The 20,933-nt window shown below is 38.0% G+C and overlaps 2 protein-coding genes across 4 annotated transcripts; both read right to left on the minus strand.

Annotated features, from left to right (window-relative positions):
- Nucleotides 1-80: 80 nt before the first annotated feature.
- Nucleotides 81-9,789, minus strand: LOC135165322 (uncharacterized). 3 transcript variants are annotated; one of them, XM_064126499.1, is made up of 5 exons: nt 9,174-9,789; nt 3,655-4,963; nt 2,086-2,171; nt 1,804-1,928; nt 81-1,533 (listed from the first exon to the last, which is right to left on the minus strand). In XM_064126499.1, the coding sequence occupies exons 2-5, from the start codon at nt 4,611-4,613 to the stop codon at nt 1,021-1,023; spliced, it is 1,683 nt and encodes a 560-aa protein (XP_063982569.1). In that variant the 5' UTR covers nt 4,614-4,963; nt 9,174-9,789; the 3' UTR covers nt 81-1,020. The 3 variants fall into 3 exon arrangements, with proteins under 3 accessions (XP_063982569.1, XP_063982567.1, XP_063982568.1); XM_064126497.1 differs by having other exon boundaries at nt 8,870-9,789; XM_064126498.1 differs by lacking the exon at nt 9,174-9,789 and adding an exon at nt 6,049-6,682.
- Nucleotides 9,790-14,370: 4,581 nt separating this feature from the next.
- LOC135165320 (ubiquilin-1) lies at nt 14,371-19,618 on the minus strand. The gene is made up of 4 exons (XM_064126493.1): nt 19,193-19,618; nt 18,797-19,001; nt 17,871-18,159; nt 14,371-17,286 (listed from the first exon to the last, which is right to left on the minus strand). The coding sequence occupies exons 1-4, from the start codon at nt 19,292-19,294 to the stop codon at nt 16,185-16,187; spliced, it is 1,698 nt and encodes a 565-aa protein (XP_063982563.1). The 5' UTR covers nt 19,295-19,618; the 3' UTR covers nt 14,371-16,184.
- Between the last annotated feature and the right edge of the window lie 1,315 nt (nt 19,619-20,933).

Below are 20,933 nucleotides of genomic sequence, written 5' to 3' on the forward strand. Positions count from 1 at the left end.
AATTTGCTATTTATTAGGTGGTAGTCTTCAGGCACTTTTGTTATTTTGAAATATCTCGAAAATTAACAGTTCTAGAATAATTTATATCTTAAGACCTCTTGTTGTAAATTTCAAGAGGTTAAAAATCTCCTGAGTAAATCTTCGGAGATATTCGCAAAATAATGGCAACAAACATAATGTTCCCAAAGGTTTCAGGCACTTTCTTGAGATTCTTCAACAGTAGAATAATAGGTCAATTATTCTCCATATACATTAATAGTAATCCAAAGTTATAAACAATTACCTAGATAATAAAATCGCGTTATTTGTTTATGTACAAATTTTTTAATTGAATGGAGCATTATTTATTGTACAGTAATACGGAAGTGACGTAAATGCAACAGTTTCGTAATCCTAAAGTATATGGGGAGGTTTTTTCTTTATATTTGCCAGTGCATTTTGCACTGGGGGCCGTAAAATAGATAAGAGCTTTGGTTTTGCGATAATGATTAATTATCATTTCAGTAGTTCATTTATTTTAGGAGATTCGGTTTTGTTTCGAAGAACTATAATTCGATTATTTTAGAGAGAACGAGAAAAAGAGCTTTTGAGAATTGCCTGACATAAAACCAGCTGGTAAGTCTTGATACTTCAGGTCAGCTGAAAATTTCATAATGATAACTAAAGGGAGTGAGTTAGAGAAAAGATTTTTTAAATCGAACGATCTCAGAGAGACAAGGCAACAACGGAAGTTGAAACCGAATCCACTAAAAGAAAGAAATGAATAGAATCAATTTTATAACAATTTTCTAGTCATTTTCTATAAAAATGGGTAGGAAAACTGCCGAATTTTAATACAATCTGATGAATACTAATTGAACTTCTCAAATACCTAGATTGTAAATTTCCTTCGCTGGTGACATTTTGTGAATTTTTTTCTACAAAATCTATTTGGACTATTTCATGGGAATTTGTGTTTTCAGAGAACATTTCTCCTATAATCAAAACCAGTCTTTCCAAAACAAATTGATCTCCACAGAATTAAACGAGAGTAGAGAGCTCGTGAGGACTGTTAGTATTAGCAGCACTACTGAGGTCCAAAGTGGCAGTTGGCATTCCAGGACTGACACTGCCACTGGCCTCGCGCATCTGATGCTGTGATCGATTGATTGACTTGTTAACAGGACTCGTTGGAGTTCTATCACCAGTTGGCGTAGTTGGAGCACTCGCTGGAACCCTGTGGACATCGATGCTGGAGTGATTGTGGGCGGCTGGACTTGCTGACAGGGTCAACAGTGCCGGTGACATCTGCGCGTGCCTCAGTACATCGTGCGACTGCTGGTGCACCTGTGATTGGGGGTGCATTCCTCGGGGATGATGGGGCAGGGTTGAATTAATGTGTTTCGGTGTTGTACAGTTGCCACGTGGGATGGTAGATGTGCCACGTGGGATGGTGGCCAGTTGCTGGGCCTGTTGCATCTGCTGTTGACGCTGCAGCTGCGCTGCCGCTTCGCATTGCGCCCGCGCAAGCGCTTTCACGGCATTTGTCTTCTCCTGTTGAGGAAAATGACGGTTACTGGGAGTTCTCAGATAGATAGGGCACCATAGGAGAAGAGCCCCATTTGCGTTGATCTCACTTCCTAATCGCACCATTGTAATCATATAAATTGCAGTTGTCTATATTTTCTGATAGCACCCCTTATCACAAAACCTTTACCCTTTACTAATCATGAAATTTCTATTTCAGAGATTGTCTTTCGAAACCAAAGACATAAATGCCAGGACCAATAAAAAAAATAATTAATAAACATGTGAACAACCTACTCTTTGCCACACAAAGACATTGTGTACCATAGCGCAGCCACAGAAGACAATTCCAAGGCCAATAAAAACAGACATGACTATCGCTGGCGTCGAGTGAAATTGAATAAATGTGTAGAGTATCATACCTGTAAAAGAAGAACATTCGTATAACGTTGCGAAATAACTCGCGTATTTTCGAGGAAATAATGAGTGAGGATGGAACAGTTAAGCATGGGATGAGACAAAAGGTAGAATGGGATGAGTAACGAGAAATAAGATTGAAAAAAATATGATGAATCTCACCGGTGAGGAATACTGGAATGCTGACGAAGAATCCACCGACAGCGCACATCCTACTTAGTGATGATTTTTGCAGGTACATATTTGTACTGAAATTTGATGAGACAAAAGTTATTAAGATATTGCAAAAAAAATTCATTTCAATGCCAGCGGAATTTCTATTTCATCTGCTGAATGAGAATTTTTTACTTTTCAGTTTTTTGCGTTCTGTCCATTGTTTACGATCCCAAAAATTCCATTACAATCCTAAAAATTAATTTATCTTTATATACATTCCAATATATAGACAACTGCACTGTCTGGTTTCTTTTCTCGCATTTGTTCCCGGTTTACGATTTTCGCTGCATGGAATTATGTCTAATTCTAGTTGACGGCTTTCTCCATTTCAATTTCAATGTAATTTTCTTGGACTTCTGACTTTTACCAATGCGCAACAAATTGCTAAATTGCCAATAATGAATCCGGAGGTATTATCCTATTTATTTGAAAAATCTCTCAACATTGCAGAAATTACTCCGTAAATACTGAAGAAAAAAGGAAAGGGTTTTGCGTAATCAGTATTTTTAATTTTAAAAATCTAATTTTACCCAAATTACGTTTTCTTGAAAATTTTTCATTGGTTTCCCTCGACTGCTATCCCTCTGAGAGATTCTGCTACACAAAATAGCAAAAATTCACTCATTGGATTTGTCTCCAGAATAGACACACTAGGGAAGCCTTGAGAATATCCACGCGGAAAAAGGTCGCCGTACTCGTGCAGCCGAAGGGCCGGTAGCAATGGCATCGTGGGAATTTCTAGCGGGGTATCTTATGAGCTCCAAGAGCAAGTTTTTTTTTCACTTATTCTCCAATGCTTTTTTTTACTCGCCAACGTGAGCCACTGAACACGTCTGAAGGACGCTGAACCTGGTGATGGCTTTTGATGCCTTCAGTTGCATCAAAAACCTTTTATTTATTTAGGAAGTCATGCAGACGGGAACATGAGGCGGGACCAACGTTCACCGTAGAACAGTTCGGTTATTTCCTATGTCCACGGTTCATTACGGAGCTGTTTTGTAGGCGAGGAACTTCCGGGCCGCACCTGTTCGATTTACAAGTGGGTATTGTGCATCTGTCTGGTGAAGACAGTCTGACAATAGGGACTCTACAGCACTACTCTAATCAAAATGATTTTTAGGGTAAATAAAAAATTCCAACGAATTTAACAGGAGACAGCTAAATGTCGAGAGAATTTCCTCTCCAAATTTCAGGGAAAATGTGGTAACACTCGTGAGAGGGACATTCCAGTGGTTTTGGTTTATAAATAGATGAATTAGAATTTTTCTTTTCAATTATCATAATAAATAATTTTTTAGAAGATTCAAAAATTGTAAAAATTACGAACAGCAGATGGGTCTCATCCAGTAGTTGATAGAAAATTAATGTTCGTTATTCAGCAGACAAATAATTGAAGCGAGAATTGGTAAAAGTTGTATTTTCGGACTTTTTGAATCGTAATAGATCACTATAACACAAAATAATGTGATCGGTGGTATTAGTTCCATTCTAAAGCGAAAAAGAAACACAACTCACCGATGACTCTGATTATAGGAGCTCTTCACCAGCTTCATAGCAAAGAGGAACTGAATCGCGCAGACCAGCAAGCAGCAAAGATTCAGCGACAGGGCCAGTGCACACAGTGCCAAAGTCACCTCATAAACAATCGTATACTCCTCCGGACTAATAAGACTACTCGGTGTCACCTTCAACGGCGACATCTTCAGCAAGAATATGTGGGACAGCATCGCCAGTAGCAGCGAGACCAGGCACAGTAGCCCGAGAAATGTGAGCATCTCCTTGACCCCGTCCTCGGGATTCTTATTATTAAGACCCCCCTTTCCTTTCAGGCAGAACGACATCCATGAGTTGTCCAGCACCGGTACAACCTGAGCACCATTAGTCCCCGAGATAGTAGCTATTTGCTGTACAGCAACAGGTGGATGAACAGGAACAGGTGGTGAGGGTGTCGTTTGGCTGGGTAATCTGGAGATCCTCGAAATATCCAACCCACCGTTCACCTGTGGCCTATCCTGCAGGTGCGAACCCATGACTCCATGGCCAAGGTGATGATGATAATGATGAATCGAGTGATTAGTTGATGGATGAATATCATTACCAACAACTGGGCTTGCACTGTCGATCGAGTGCTTCGAGGTCGACAGGGTTGACAAATTCAGACCATGTGAGTGATTCAATCTTGAGAGATTGTTGACACTCAACTGGCTGTGAGTCAGGGGATGGCGATGAACTGAGGGCTCGCGGGTCTTTGGGAGTGGGTGGAGGGAGTCATATATTCCTGACTGATCGTGACAAACACGCGGAAGTCGAGTTGACGTAGTTGGATGACCTGTTGTGAAATGATGATGATTTCCGGCTATCGTTTGGCTGCCGTAGTCGTTGTGATGGAGGTGAATGCTGTGGTTGTGGGGATGATGATGCTGATTTCGCGAGCCATTCGAGGACGGCTGAACCGTCGGTATGTGCTTTAGCATCACTCGGGTGGGGGGGAGGGGGTTTGCATGGATTATTCGGTAGGGAAATTGTTGGGTCTTTTTTTTTTTGAGGATGTGTTGAAAATGGAAAATGGTTCAGTTACTCGGGGGCGGAAAAGGTGTCTCTCTCGAGCCGTTCATTTTGGATTTTAATGGAGTAATTGGGATTAGGGTGTGTGGGACATTCTTGGGCTGGTGAGTTTTATTGCTTCTTGGTGAATCTTGTTGGTGGCGGTTTGAGGCCGATGGCGGACCGGAAGTTCAGGGGTGTTTTATGGAGGACGGTGGGGAAATGGGGCTGAAGTGACGAGTCAATTCCCACGGGCTCATCTGCAGTTGTCGAGCTGTGCCTGTGAAGAGAGAGAATTTTTTTAGTTAAAATGCTTTCGGGGAATTTGATAGGTTCAATTGTAATTGATCGATCGGCGGAACGAGTTTTCTGGGAAATATGTGGTGAGAGATATTGAGGCAATGGGAGGAAGAGTTGTGATAAAGGCGGTTGAGGATGGATTTCAGAAGAAATCGAAATTATCGTGTACGAGGAACGTTCATAAAGAAGTTTAGCTCGTGGATTCGCTGGAGAATGTTATTTAATCTCTCGATAAAAAATATACCGGAAATTAATTTTATATTGACACTAGGGCGTCACACTTTCTGTTCGGGATCCTCTCACCCTTAATATGGTCCGAGCAGCTCTTAATCTAAAAATTTGAACGATCGTGATGCTTCAATTCGGAACGAAAAAATTGAAACCAATTGAATAGAGAATGTTGCATTAAAAAAATCAATTCTTCGATGCAACAGTTTTTACTATTGTTTCCACAGAAATTCCCTAGTTTTTATTTTATCATCATGAAAGTTCTTGAATATTCTTGCAGGGATTTTTTTAATGAGAGAAAAAAAAATGCAGTGAGAAGAATGTGAGGAAATCCTGTCGAAGAATTTCTATCGAGAAGATCTCAGTAGATTAATTAAGTTGTATGCAATGATTAAAGTCAATTGATTTTTTATGGAAAATACTCTGTCATTTTTCTGTGGAACCTATGCATTTAGAATATCTCTCCATAATGATTGGTATGGAATGCTTCAAGTTAAACGTCTTCTCGTTCCTCACTAAAGACTTTTTGATTATGTCAACAATGAATGATGCTGAGGAGAAATGTTGGAATACCGTTTTTATAGAGAATTCTATGGACCACAAGCCAGGTTCAGTGACATTTTTCTCTGAACCTGCCCGCTTCAAAGTTTTCCAAATATCCATAACCAGTCCGTTGATTATTTCTCCAACATTTCGATGAATTTTTTAGCTCAAGGATGGGCTAAAGTTCATTGTGCCACGTTTTAACGCCAGGATCAAAATTATAGACTTCAATGTCTGATTTTGTTTTCAATTAATCTAAAATATCTACGCAAAATATCTCCGTGAAACATTTACCTTCAATTGTTGGTCAGCTAATAATTAGAAATCTTCAAATATTCAAACAGTGCAAAAGCAATTCTCTGACAATACTGCAGATCTCTTCCGAAGGAAGAGCCACAACAGAAACATAAACCATAAAAAAACCATATCCTCCAAGATTTTACGGCCTATAAAAAAAATCTTCCAACATATTTTTCTGAAGAAAACTCCCGTTTCTTGAACCTTCTCGACAAAAAGTTAATTAAATTCAAAATTAATATCTCAAGCCGAATAATGAATCTCTCCCTCATACTTGTTGATCTCAGCCGGAGATTATATGGAACGATAGTGGAAACCTGGCGATACCGATCCCCTCGACCGCAGGAATGTGCACGGTCACAGATGTGAGTGTAAATGCGATACGGAAAAAGGGTTACGAGTGGGATCTAGCTGTAGCTCAAAATCGGTGGATTGGAATCAACGTGATTTTAGATTTAGTCGTAGTCTATTGGTTCGGACGTGCATGAGGAAATCAGGGAACATTCTTGACCCCATTATTCAGTGAAATGCTGCTTTATTTGTTGCTCTTGGATGATCTATGGGAAGTTTGAATTTGATGATGGGTGTCCATGTGTTTTGAAGGACGGGACGTGCTTCTGGTAGGGATTCTGGGGGGGGGGGCATTAATTTGTCAAAGGGATTACAAATCGAAAAATCCCATTGCCCTTATTTAGATCGGAGAGGAAGGGAAATTTTGATATGGGGATCGTACGCTTCTGAATGTAATAATCTACAACTTTGTTTCAATTCTAAAATTATTTAAGATGAAACAAGATTAATTAAAAATAATGAGAAAATTCTTTCGTAAGAAGCCCCAGAAAAAAAAGCATAATATTTAAATAAATAATTTATTTCTCTGTTGATAAAATTAGATTGCTTTTTCTTATAAATTCTCTTCATTCTTACGCACATCGTTAAAATAATAACAATGACATTTTCGAATATTTTTTCTTGCTATCTATATATCGAGGGAGGATGAATGAGTCGCGTTGAATGAACCAATAAATCATTCTTCTCCTTCTGGCTGAGAATTTTCTGTGGAAAACACTCGTCACCTCTCACAAATATCTCCACTCATTCAACGATAATAAATGATTCATTACTCTGAGCGTCCACTCAGTCGTCTCCAGGCCTTAATAGTTGTCCCCAAATCCTTTCATTCATACGAACAAACCGAAGGACAAAACGGTAGTCGGCCTCGTACGGGTTCAGTACCTGCATCATGTTTTTCAGCATTCTGATACGAATTATGACTATCCAAGTGGAATTGTTGGGTTAAAAGGGAACAAAAACAAGCCCACAAATTTAATAACAAATTATCTCGCTAATTTTCTTGCAACTGACGAGTGACATCATCCCTATAAATCCTTTAATTTGCTAGGGGTTTGAATAATACTTTGATTATTCATTGTGAACCCTCCAAATCTGCCTTTATAACTTCGTTTCAAGTTAATTATCATGTCGGCGGCCCGGGGTTAAAAACCCGTAAGCGACACGATTTTTTTGTTGACCATGAAGTTCTTTAAAATAAAGATTTCTTGAACTCTTCTATAATGTCACCCATCGAGATAATGAATGATGTCATTAAGTTCAATAAGTCTTCATGCAGATTAATTCACAAATATCTCTGTAATTATTGCAAGTGATGAAAAACCCCAAAAAGTGCCAGTTTAAGTTGAAGATGTTTTAAACGATTTCGACTTACATAAATCTTTACAACGATTGTTAATCTTCCAAATTTGCTTCTATACTTTCGTTTCAATTTAATTATAGCTTTGTGTGGCGCCCAACGTGGGAGAATGCGTGAGCGACACTCTATTTTCGATTTTAATTGAGGCCAAGTAGACAAGCCTTGTCTCAACACATTTGTTGCTTATTAAAATATTAACTAATTACTCATCAATTCCTGAATATCGTGCGCTTCGTTCGTGCATAATTTATATACCAGTTTATTCCGTTTGTTATTTTCTCATTCACGTTGACAATAACAAACGACAGAATGGAAAGAATGCGCCAATGACAGACAATTGACAGAACAAACATTTTTGCTTCATGTTTACACAATGACATACTACAGTTGGATTGTTGTAATGGATCAATTTTTGGAGAAGGTCTGCGTTTATACACACGATCTTTCTTGATTAAAGAAATATGTATAAATTTTTTAGATTGAAAAATAGAAAAGCTCTTCCATGTGCCAGTTTCCGCCGCTTATGAAGGCCGCGTCTTATTACCCTTCGATCTCAGTTAATATCACCATGAAATTTCACTTTATCTATTGAAAAATCCCAGATTGTTGGAACCGAGACTATGGCACTTACTGGAACACCCCAGGAAAACCTTTTCCGCCTCATTACCCGGCCGAGATAATCGCGAACCTACTTCCCCTGGAGCCGTATCTCCTGTACACCTGAAGTCTTCCCTCGTAAAACGAACCTGACCCGAAGTGTTTCAAATTGGGAATTTTTCCGGCTGTTCGCCGAACACGTTCGCACCCCAAGGTCTCAAAGATCCAGGTTCCAATTTTCAGATTGGTAGAATTGTCCAAAAACCTTTAAAAATGTCTCCCCAAGGAGATAAAAAAAATTCTGCAGGTCCCCGGTGAACCCAGCCCTCGGTGGGGGTTCCCAACGTACTTATCGATTGATGTTCCTAAAAAGTGCCCTTTCGGCCCTGGATAACCGCTCCTAAAGAGCGAGAGAGAGAGCTAAACCCGAATAACTTCAAAACGAAATGGGAAGGAGCAGAAAAAAAAAAAATAACGCATCGAGGAAGAGGGGAGTGCGCGCTAACTCACCTCGTGCCACATTCCGCTGGGGCTTCCAACGTACCCAACGGAGATGAGAAACAGAAAACCGGAGGAGACGACGCCTCGATATCAAAATACTTCCGCAACTCGAAGAAATTGAAAAATCACTCACAACCCTCCAGCCCCCGGAATCACTGGAAAACCCTTAACATCACGACAGGAGAACTTCACTCAGAGAATTTTTACGCGGGAGAGAAAAAAAAAATCCGCGAAAAAATCACTTGATCTCTCGAAAAAGGAGCAAATTAATTGAAGTCCTCGAGGTTTTTCTCTGTCGATAACTCAAACTCACAAAACTCATAAATTCTCGTGATAATCCCTTGTACGGCGATGTCTGAAGTATGGTATGTAGGACTAGTGGGTGATTAGGCCCGCCATTCTCCGTTTTAAAATCAATTCTGCAACGGAAATGCCTCGGCCAATCGATGAAACTCAAAGAACTCAAAAAAAGCTCACAATAACAAAAAACTTCACTTCTCGGGGTAAAAAATTCAATTCAATTGCATTAATTTCACCGCACAGTTGATTTCACTATTTGGTCGATCCATTTGTCCGCAATATCGATCCATAGATCATCAATAATCATTGATTAGTGTCCGATGAAGGTGATATGCGCATGAGTAACGCGTTACAACGGTACGTGACGGAAATAATAAACACATTAGGTGAATTTAAAATGCCATAGAATCGCTAATAAAGCGAGGAACGACGGTCACCCGTGAAACATCTTCCCAACGGTCACGGGACGTGTGCGATCACCGGGCAAATCCCCTACTCCTCGGTGCGACTGGTTTCGTCTCGTGGTGGGATAAAAGTGTTTTACCCCCACCCCTTTTTTTTTCAGGCACTCAGCCCACGTTTATGTACCTACTTTACCTTCTTGGTTGTATGGCCTTACAACCGGCGAGTACTGTATCAAACGGTATTTCCGTGGAATGACTTCGCAGAGAGAAGTTTTCATGCACGTCGGGGGGCCGATGGTGATAAAAAAATGACCGATCGAGTTTTTTGGAGGGAATTTCATTTTTTTTGAAATTCAAATATTTTTTCAATTTTTTTTTCGTTTAAAGTGATGAAATCCCAAAATTGCATTTGTTACACTCATGTTATTTTACATTTTATTTAGATTTTTTGGTTTAGTTTGATTATTTTTCCCACCCAAATTTCAGCCAATAGAATTGCACCATTTGTTGATATTTTGTATAGCCTACCTCGAATATCAGCGATTATTTTTCCCATCCAAATCTTGGCCAATAGGATTGCACCATTCGACGTTATTTTGTATAGTCAACACGGTATTTCAGCGGATATTCTTGGAAATTTCACTGGAAATTTTGCATGTTGATATATATAAAAAAAAACAAATGTTGAAGTAACTCTCAATTGTATCTGACAGATTAAATGGCAATTCGTTGAAAATTATGTCTCATGGTGCAATTCTATCGGCCAAGATTTGGATGCAAAAAATAATCCCCCGAATACCACTCGAACTTCGAAATTATCTGATATTTCCCTCAAGGTTCCCTGCAAACAAATAAGCTCGTCAAGTTTTCCAGAAAAATCACTCGCGCTTCGCGCTCGTGATTTTTAAACTGGAAAACTTGACACGTTCATTTGTTTGCAACGAACCTATCGGGAAATATCCGATAATTTCGGAGCTCTTGTGGTATTACATGCGATAATTTTTTGAATATTTTGGTAAACAAACGACACTTAACCAAATAAACCTCTTTTCATGTCATGGCACAATTCTCTTGGCCGAAATTTGGATAGGAAAAATAATCCCCTGAATACCACTCGAGCTTCAAAATTATAGAATATTTCCCTCTAGGTTCCCTGCATACAAATGAAGTCGTCAAGTTTTTCAGGAAAAATCACTCGTGCTTCGCACTCGTGATTTTTTAGCCTGAAAAACTTGACTCCTTCATTTGTTTGCAACCAATCTATCGGGAAATATTCGATAATTTTGAACCACTTGTGGTATTATATGTGATTATTTTTCCCACCCAAATTTCAGCCAATAGAATTGCACCATTTGTTGATATTTTGTATAGCCTACCTCGAATATCAGCGATAATTTTTTGAATATTTTGGTAAACAAACGACACTTAACCAAATAAACCTCTTTTCATGTCATGGCACAATTCTCTTGGCCGAAATTTGGATAGGAAAAATAATCCCCTGAATACCACTCGAGCTTCAAAATTATAGAATATTTCCCTCTAGGTTCCCTGCATACAAATGAAGTCGTCAAGTTTTTCAGGAAAAATCACTCGTGCTTCGCACTCGTGATTTTTTAGCCTGAAAAACTTGACTCCTTCATTTGTTTGCAACAAATCTATCGGGAAATATTCGATAATTTTGAACCACTTGTGGTATTATATGTGATTATTTTTCCCACCCAAATTTCAGCCAATAGAATTGCACCATTTGTTGATATTTTGTATAGCCTACCTCGAATATCAGCGATAATTTTTTGAATATTTTGGTAAACAAACGACACTTAACCAAATAAACCTCTTTTCATGTCATGGCACAATTCTCTTGGCCGAAATTTGGATAGGAAAAATAATCCCCTGAATACCACTCGAGCTTCAAAATTATAGAATATTTCCCTCTAGGTTCCCTGCATACAAATGAAGTCGTCAAGTTTTTCAGGAAAAATCACTCGTGCTTCGCACTCGTGATTTTTTAGCCTGAAAAACTTGACTCCTTCATTTGTTTGCAACGAATCTATCGGGAAATATTCGATAATTTTGAACCACTTGTGGTATTATATGTGAATATTCAAGAAGTTGCAATCTTCAAATTACCAGATTCCTAGTGTTTACATATTGGAATTACATTGGATAATTAAGAGACTCATTAATTTGGAAAAAAATCGTATTCAAAGAAAATACAAGGAGATGCACAGGAAGTAGTGAAGAATTCTGATAGAATATTTCGCTCCGATAATATTTGCCATTTTCGATGTAAATTTATTGTTGAAACTCCTCGAGTTTTACCACTTTGTTAACGTAGTAATGAAGGAAGAATAATTTTTTTCATTACAATTAGTGGACGTGTGTGTTTAGTCTGATGGTCTGCAGGCTCTGTTTGCCCAGCAAATTGCCAGGCAATGTTCGACTGGTCCTCGAAATGCTGACCAAAATAGATATGAGGGGTTCTTGAGATGCAAGGGATTGTTCAAGAGGACGACGATATGTTCAAATCTAACAATCAATTGCTATCAATTTCACTGGTCAATTGGTTATCCTAGACGGTGTGTTCAAATCTTATGGTTATTTTCTTGATGCAAATTATTTCAACATTTTCAGCATATTATTTTTGATGTGTTAAAAATATTTTAGAAACTACTCAATATTTTCAAAAATATCCTTTTTAATACGTTGTGAGTAAAGTGAAATTTTACGAACGGTTCGCGTCAGTTCGGTACTCTTCAATAATATTTATGATTTACTTGATAAAAGGAATTGATTAATTCCAATGTCCGTACCATCGATGTCCCAGAAGATCTTGTCAAATGACAGCACAACACTCGTTTCATGGAAACTGATAAAGAGTTTTGTTTTGGAGTCGAGGTGGCGGGAATGACGAGATTCACTTGACGATGATCTGGAACGTGAAGCGATTGTTATCTGGGAATACCTAACGATGCAGCATATAGTCGTGGGGCTTTACCGTATTTCTCAATAGTTGTGACAATTCCTTTAGTCGTCGGGGGGTTTAGCCGCATTCGTAGAGGTTTCAATCGATTTCCAACTTCCGGAAGTCATATAAGGGAAGTAGAAGTCTTCCCCTCTTTTATTTTAGCTGGGGTTTCGAAGAGAAACTGGTGATTTTTAAAATCACGGCAATAAATCTGGTCACGGGTGGTTGTGATGGGGGTTTTCACACGGGTTAAAAACCGTATCGTAATAGTCAGGAAAAATTCTATTTCGAGATCACTATTTCACTTCCATGGTGAACAGAAAAATGCCAAATTAGTGAGTCAGGTGATATTTTTGTTCATCAGAATGACTGAGTTGACGTGGAATCACCTATAGCCTAGTGGATAAATCAATCTATTTCTTTTCTCTATACATGACGCGTAAAAAAGCATTTTCTGCATTTAAAAAATGGGTAAAAACAATACATAAATAACTGAATGTAACTGCAAGAAGTTGAATATAATTCAAATAAATTATTTTCTTGTATCCGAATTGGAAGGAATGCCCTTCGATAAAATAAACCTACAAAGAAATGTTCCCTCTTCTATTTTTATCAATTGTCGTTATGAGAAGAATTTTGTCTTTGAAAAAAAATTGTGTCATCACGTCACATCCAGAAATGCCTCCAATTCCCAAGCGATAATGAAAAAACAGCTGCATGTGTTGATGCTGAGAGCATGGGGTCGCGGTACTCTAGGCCCCATAAATTTCTTTCCCCTCGTCACCCTAAATCCCCAATGACGTGATATTTATTTTTAAATCGGGATCAACAAATTTCTAATAGGGAAATATTTATTACATTAATTCAAACCCACTTTTATCATGTTCTTCTATAATGTAAGGTTTATTTACATATAGTACTTGACTATAGAAATTCAACTGACTGAATTTATTCAGTGGAGTGGGTTTAATTGAAAGGTTCTTCACTGGTCACTCGGTGAATTTGTCTGTAAATTTTGCGCATGTTTCTAAACATGGAGTTATCTCAGTAGGAAAGAACCGTAGAAGAGAATGACCGATGAAAATTTTCGTTGGAAATTTCATTCTTAAAAAAAAGGTGTCTTCAATTCTTAAGAGAAAACTAATGGAGATCAAAGCAAACATCAGCATAAACGACTATTTTAAGTCGGGAGTTTTCTTGTTTCTGTTTGTGGGTCAAACCACTCCCGAAAACGGATGAAGGATCAAATGATCTTTTGTATTCACTTCGTTTTATAGTTAAGAAGTTTTTTTTAATGGGCAGATAACTGTAGTTCATCATTTGGTTTTAACCCTTCCATCATCAACCCTCAATGTTCTTAAGAGTTATGCGCTGGCTAAATAATTATTTCCAGTGTTTGGACTGTATTAATTATTAGTCTTCTTATGTTAAAATGCCCACATATTATTTATTTGAACTTTAATTTTCTCAATCTGAGAAAAAATGATTCTCAACATTCTCTCCTAAAACTCCTAACTACCGATATAAGTTCAGAATTTCCAAAGATATCAAATTTCACTCATCACGTAAATCCCAATGAACCCATTCAAATGCATCTCCATTTCCATTACTTATGGGCATGTTTCACATATAGATATCTAGTCATATATTTTTTAGAAATTTAAACCACAAATTTCACCAAAAAGCTCTCAACCAAGTTTTTCCCTTGAAAATAATTCTATTTTGTTTATGTAATTGATTATTGAATGATAAATTCAGCAACATTCTATTGATCCCACGGAATCCCAACAAAATATCAATGTTATATTAAACGGAATGAATTTAAGTATTTTAACAAATTTTTTTTTCTCATTTTTTTCTCATCATTTTATTTTTTTTCTTTAGTGTATATAAATAGTTATATACACACATCCAACACATACATACTGATATATATGTGCATTATCAATCGTTCATTCTCAAACTCTTCTCAATCTGACAATTGCTTACCACACACTATCGAAAAATGGGCGCATAAATACAATTGGAATATTAATTTGTTCTTTTTGTAGTTTTTATTATTTTTCGTTTTGTTTTTCTAAATTACGTCCACCAAAAATATTAAAGATCAAAATCTTTCCACTCAGAGTTATTTTACAATTCTTGCTTTCATCAATTTGCATGATTTTTTGTTGTTTTACGTTTCAATTTATTAATTATGAAACAATGGTCTCGCCTAGTTTCAACGAACTTTCGTTATTTTTCCCTCTGTAGTGAATAATTACTATTCGTCATCAATTTGTTTCTACAAATATTAAAGGAATATTTATTTTCATTTTGTCATTGTATTTAAACACAATAATTACGAAAATAACATCCTGTTGGACGAAAAATAGCAGGAAAGAAATAAAAACACACAAGAATTAGCCCATGGCGCCGTGTGAGCACTTTAACATCCTTTGCAATGGGGAAAATGAAAATGAAGTGAATTCAGAATAATTTTCAAACGTTGTGAGAGGACAATTATGCTAAAAGTGCTGCCGGCCAAAAAATGGGAGAAAACATGAAAAACAGACATTAATGGCGTTGAAATTCAGGAATGAAGTCGTGTTTTTCAAAACGCGAAATTGTTAATCTGAAGAACTATTCACTGTACCAAAAAACGTAAAAATAATATTCATTCTATCCGCAAACTTGATTGCTTGCGCATAAGTTTCATGAGTAATAGTAGAATAAATTCGTCAGAATCTACAAAAAAATATCAAAATGATTTTTTCCGCGAAATTTACTACTCAAGGAAATTTCATTTACATTTTTCTGTAAACCAGTTCGATTTTGAAAAATTTCCAAAAAACAGTTTTAAAATTTGTCTTCACAACTTCACTCCTTCCTTTCCCTGACCCTAGCACATCCAATTAATCCAAATCATTTTCCCCCTCACGATTGTCTCACACACTCCTGTCCATTCTACCAAGTCCAGAAAAAGATCTTGATCACCCCGCAATTTAAAAACAAATAAAAATTATCTTGTGTCGGCCATAATTAATACATCTACGATAATAATCCGGTCTATCATGAGATGCATCCTACTTGAAGAAATTACAAAGGACTCCAGGAGTTTAGTCCCCTTGCGAGAGATAAAATAAAAGGCTCGGACATATAACTGTTTCTTACAATTCTAAATTGTTTTTTAAATTTTAGCTCCGGGTCTTACCTATCTCACTGTCCTCCAGGATCACTTAAACTTAACGACATTTATCTCTCAACCCAAAATGGTAAAGGGTTCCGCGATGAAAAAGGGACATTTAATTGTCAATTCCTAGATGTCTTCGAAGGTCAAGTAAGCCACATCTCATGATCATCCCAGTGGACTTCACGTACACAAAAATTAAATCGCAGTTCTATTTCTTTCTTAACAAAAGCTGTGAAAATAAACAACGGATTTATTCACTGCATTTCGCAATATAATAAACATAAAATCGATGTAAATTCCTCAATAATTTCTTCACAGTAGTAGTGAGGTTGGTATTTTAATGTAATTGTTGCTTCAATACAATCCAATCGAGATAATCGAGAAAACAATAATCAACTATATCAATCCACCCCGTCGATCAATTAATAACCTTCCCCCTCCCTCCTTCCCGGGCCACCTTACAGTATGAAATAAACATGGTTAGCTCATAGAAACCTGTCCATTAGCGAGTAGTCTCTCAACCGCAGCATTTATATCCCCAAACGTAGCAATAAGTGCTTGTAGATTAGCATCACGATTGAGAAAACCCATGGCTGTTAGTTGCTCCAACTGTGCTCTGTAGCGTTCCTCAGGTGGTACAGCACTGTCACCCTCACCACCCTGATTGAGTGCCATTGATGATACCATTCTAGCCATAAATTGTGAGAAAAAATCATTTGATTCTCTAGCTGGATCCGCGGGATTTGTTGTTGCACCTGTTGCACCTGTTTCAGTTCCTGTCGATGGAGATTGCTGTTGCTGTTGCTGTTGCATTGCTGGTGCACCCCCTGTAGGTATTGGGGGGACTGTTTGGTTTCCTAGGCCCATAGTGCCAACGAATTCAGGGGCAACGGTGCGTAACTGCTCCATTCCCTGTTGAATCTGCATTATCGCTGCTAGAGCGTCTGGATTTGTAACAACACTTTGGATCTGTGGATTCTGCATCTGTCGAATAAATGCTGGAAGCATTGTTCTCATCTGCTCCTGCATCTGTGGATTGGATCTGAAAAAGGGATTTGAGGCTAAAACACTTTCAGCGATTGCTGGGTCATCGGCCATTGCTTCCAGAATTGATCGTGTGTAGGGGGCCACCAGCATGTTTCTCATCAGTTGAGGATTCTCCATCATCTGGGCAGCAAGGCTCTGCATCCCTGGAGAGTCGAGCAGACCTCGACCTGGCCCCGCCAATCCTCCTAAGCCCCCCAGGCTCCCGAGCCCTCCCAGACCACCTGGGGCAGCTGGTCTCGGGGCAGTTCCTGGAGCTGAAGAATCGGAATTTGGATTCCAGGGATTCGGAAGGGGATCTCGATTCTCCTGGCCCTGTTGGGGATTTGTCGCCGATTCTGAAGCGTTCTCGATTAATGCAGCAAAGGGGTTGCGCTCATTGGTTACCGCCGCGAGCATTGGCTCTTGAATATCTCGATACATACGGCGAAGGGCACTGTGACCACCGGGAATCGATTCTAGGTTGGAGAGCGCTCGATCGTGGGAACGCATCAATTCTTGAAGCATTGCGGGATTGCGAACTAGCTCCATTGTTTGTCTGGAAGAGAAAGGATTGACGTGGGTGAGAGATCCCGGGAAAGAAGAATTTACGCATATGATTCAGAGGCCACGAACCTGCTACTATGATTGGGTATTCATTAATTACACAATTCAATAATTAATCATTAATAACAGACTAATTATTAGCAAATTGAATGCAGTTAGAACCTCATAAAGACTCAATGCCATAGGAGGAAAGTCATGTAAAAAAATAATTTTTTTTCGTTCCGATAGGGAAATGAAAATCAAGTTTCAAATAAAATGGGAAGCTGAAACATACAATCTCTGCAGTGCATTCATTAACTTCGGAATATTCATTAATTACGTCCTATTGACAACTATGCAAATATTCAAGAAACTTCTATAATTTTAATTCATAATGAGAATTATTTCTATTTCGTGTTTATATTGATGACTCGTTTAAAGACACTTCGAGTGTTAATTGTAATTTTGATAATTTAAGCGTCAAATTTCCGTTAATTCGAAGAAAGGTGAGAGTTTGATTTAGACACCATGAAATTGTCAATGAAAACTAATCCATTCGTCACACCAAAAAAGGTTTCATTGAACAGTAATTATTACCTCAATAATTCTGGATTATTCAACATGTGATTGATTTCAGGATTACGCTGCATGAGCTCTTGCATCTGTGGATTTGCCGATACGAGCATACGGACATTGTCAGGATTATCCATGAGACTTTGCACCAGCGGATTATCAAAAACTTGACGCATTGTTTCCGGATTTGAGAATAGTTCACGTTGCAGGCGTTGCTGGAGGTCAACAAAGTTTGCTGAACCCACTCCGAGATTTTCTAGTCCAGCTAGACCACCGAGTCCACCCAAACCAAATGGAGAGGCACCTATATCGGCTGTAAATATTAGATTAAATTTATTCAGCGATTTGATGTACAATGGGACATGTGAAATGAAAATTATGATGATTATTATCAATTTGATCCCATATGTCGATGGGGAACGACACTTTTCGTTTTTATCGTTTAGAACGTTGTAGTCGAATTTTAATTTCCATTGCGTTTCCTACTCAGTATCTACGTTAGGCTGTAAGGAAGCAAGGTAAGCATCTCTTTTACGACCCAGTCAATAGATACAAGAAAAATTGGATTTTTTTTCTGGCGGTTTATTGCTTTCGCATCCATTGGCCAGTGCGTCGTTTGTTCATCATTTTTTCATGGTTTATAATATTTTGGAAAAAAAATATGTTGATCGGATGAAAAGTGAAGGACTCGAGTGACGCTTGAAATTTTCATATGAATTACACATTTAAAATTTATAATTTTCTACTTGAAGCTGACAAGTAATTAATTTTACTAACAATTTTATTGATATAATTTGATTATCTATCCAGGAATGTAATCTCATGAAAAATTCCCGTGTTTTCAATCAATCTTTCTAATGCGACCAATACATTAACGAAGTAACATCCCTATTAATTAGCAATTACCGAACCCTCTTGAATCAAGTAAAAAGTATCTCAATTCATCTAACCTGCAGGCCTCGATGGTGGTTGCTGCGATGTCTCCTGGTTGTTCGGCTGCTGTGATCTTAGAGCTTTGATCACCAAATGCACTGTCAAGCCATCCTTAACATTATGTGTTCCAAGTGTCTCATGATCCTTCATGATTTTTCCAGCAAAAATCAGGCACAACTGCTCTGGCTGGGCATTGAACTTCTTCGACACCTCCTCCTTGAACTATTCCCAATCCCAAGATCCCAAATTAATCGTCATAAATTGATTAAACCCCCCAACAATTGCACGAAATGACGACATTGATGTCAATGTTGTTCCAGTGCTTAACCAACGTGACAGCACCCGAATCAAAAAACCATCGACAACCTCCATTTTACGCGTAACATTGAGTAGCAATTAGCATTGGTACTTACGTCCTTGATCGAAGCATTTTCTTCAATCTCAATCGTCTGTTTCTCTTTCGGTGTTTTAATAAAAATCGTTATTTTCTTTGGACTATCCTGTCCCTCTGCCATCTTGTACCGCCTGATGACTCGTTACTTTCGGCTCCCCCCTGCACTTCACTTCACGGATTTTTTTTCAATCGTTTTATTGGGTGTACATATATATGTATCTATTGCATACACAAAACGGCGCCTCGGCGGCGAGCTTCAAAAACCTATGTAAATCAGTTTAACTCCACGTATTATTATTTGATGATGGTGATCAACGAACCGGGCAAATGAGGCCACAGAATTCACCGGATATTAAGAATTGTTTTGTCAGTTGTTTTTTCACCTCGTGGTTTTTACTATAATTTTTTTCGCTGCAATTTGGGCGCGATCTATGTTGTATTTTACGTGGAGATCGTGCGTTCGGCCACGGCAAAGTCATAAATTGTGTAATTGTGGAGACATGGACCCTAGAGCCTCGTCTAGGAATGATAGCAGACATTTTTAGTGGAGCTCGCTAGATGGCAGCACTTGAGAACGAAAATTGAAGGACGGGGGGAATTGATACTCGGCCGACGAGGAATCGCAAATGGAAAATCAAATAATGTACATGATTGTACATCCTTAGTACATCATTGCACATGTATCGACTTCATTTGTAGCGCCCTGGGTAGTTAATAATCATCATTTTAATAAGCATGTATTTAATTTTAATTTTTGAATTTCAATTTAATTTATTTTAACTAAAAAAAGCAACATTGTGCATTGAAATGTAGCTAATTTTATAGGAAATCGTTTGTAGATCACGAATATGAAGCTGTGTTCGTTTGCACATATGCGAATCATAGAATACAATTAAATAAAAAATGTGATTAGTCGCCACTCCAATTTATTATCATGCGTCCGAAGGTGGAGGGTGAGGGGGGACCAGATGCAATCTGTGCAAGTAATTATTGTTTTGTTTAAGCACGTGCACTTTTCGAGCTATTGAAATTAACGTCACTGGAAAGAATATTAAGACTAAATTAAGATTTTTTATTTTTGATTATTTATTCACTTACAAGGAGAAATAAGACAACACAGAGTTTTAGTATTCACAGTTTTGTATTTTACGATGGAGATTCAATAGATTTTTACAAAGATTTGGTTTATCTTAACTTCACACACTTATGGTAATTAAAGTTTTTTTGGTGTAAGGTAACAAACAATGAAAATAATGATATAAAGACAAGGTACACAAATCGCGAAATACGGAATAGAAAAAAACGGATATGCGTGAACAGAAATCAGTATTCATGTTTCGAAAACATAGTTAAGACTGATCGCCAAACTGTTTCATCATCTCCCTCTCGTCTCTTGAGGGTGTGTCCCTTTTAGTGAGGATCTTAAAGGAAGTAGGAAATGCTGATTTTTAATTGGCGAAAATTTAACTTCAGGGGAGGTACCTCTGAGGGTCGAAGGAGACACCTTTCCATTCGGATAACCTTTTTGAGAAGAATTTTGACCGCTGAGTGGCTGACGGGAGGCGAGAGGCATTCTGACACAGCTGCAAGGGATTACGCTGTGAAGTGCGAGAGTAATTGTCAAAATTGTTTTATTGTCGGGACTGCAAGGGATGAAGTTGTAAACAATTGCAATATTTGAGAGATTTGTGTGGGAATGTGACGTGAAAGATACACTTTATGAAGAGACAATTTTGTAGAGTTAAACGTTTTGTTGTATT

This window comes from Diachasmimorpha longicaudata, chromosome 8, assembly GCF_034640455.1.
Source record: "Diachasmimorpha longicaudata isolate KC_UGA_2023 chromosome 8, iyDiaLong2, whole genome shotgun sequence".
NCBI classification, from domain to species: Eukaryota; Metazoa; Arthropoda; class Insecta; order Hymenoptera; family Braconidae; genus Diachasmimorpha; species Diachasmimorpha longicaudata.

Excerpts from the sequence above, each read along its gene's own strand:
- LOC135165322 (XM_064126499.1), bottom strand. The coding sequence starts at position 4,613 with ATGCTAAAGCACATACCGACGGTTCAGCCGTCCTCGAATGGCTCGCGA. Across the intron at positions 2,172-3,654 it reads TCCTATAATCAGAGTCATCG|TACAAATATGTACCTGCAAA; the intron begins GTGAGTTGTGTT and ends ATCAAATTTCAG. Across the intron at positions 1,534-1,803 it reads ATGTCTTTGTGTGGCAAAGA|GAGAAGACAAATGCCGTGAA; the intron begins GTAGGTTGTTCA and ends TTTCCTCAACAG.
- LOC135165320 (XM_064126493.1), bottom strand. The coding sequence starts at position 19,294 with ATGGCAGAGGGACAGGATAGTCCAAAGAAAATAACGATTTTTATTAAA. Across the intron at positions 19,002-19,192 it reads AAAATGCTTCGATCAAGGAC|TTCAAGGAGGAGGTGTCGAA; the intron begins GTAAGTACCAAT and ends GATTGGGAATAG. Across the intron at positions 17,287-17,870 it reads AATAATCCAGAATTATTGAG|ACAAACAATGGAGCTAGTTC; the intron begins GTAATAATTACT and ends TTTCTCTTCCAG.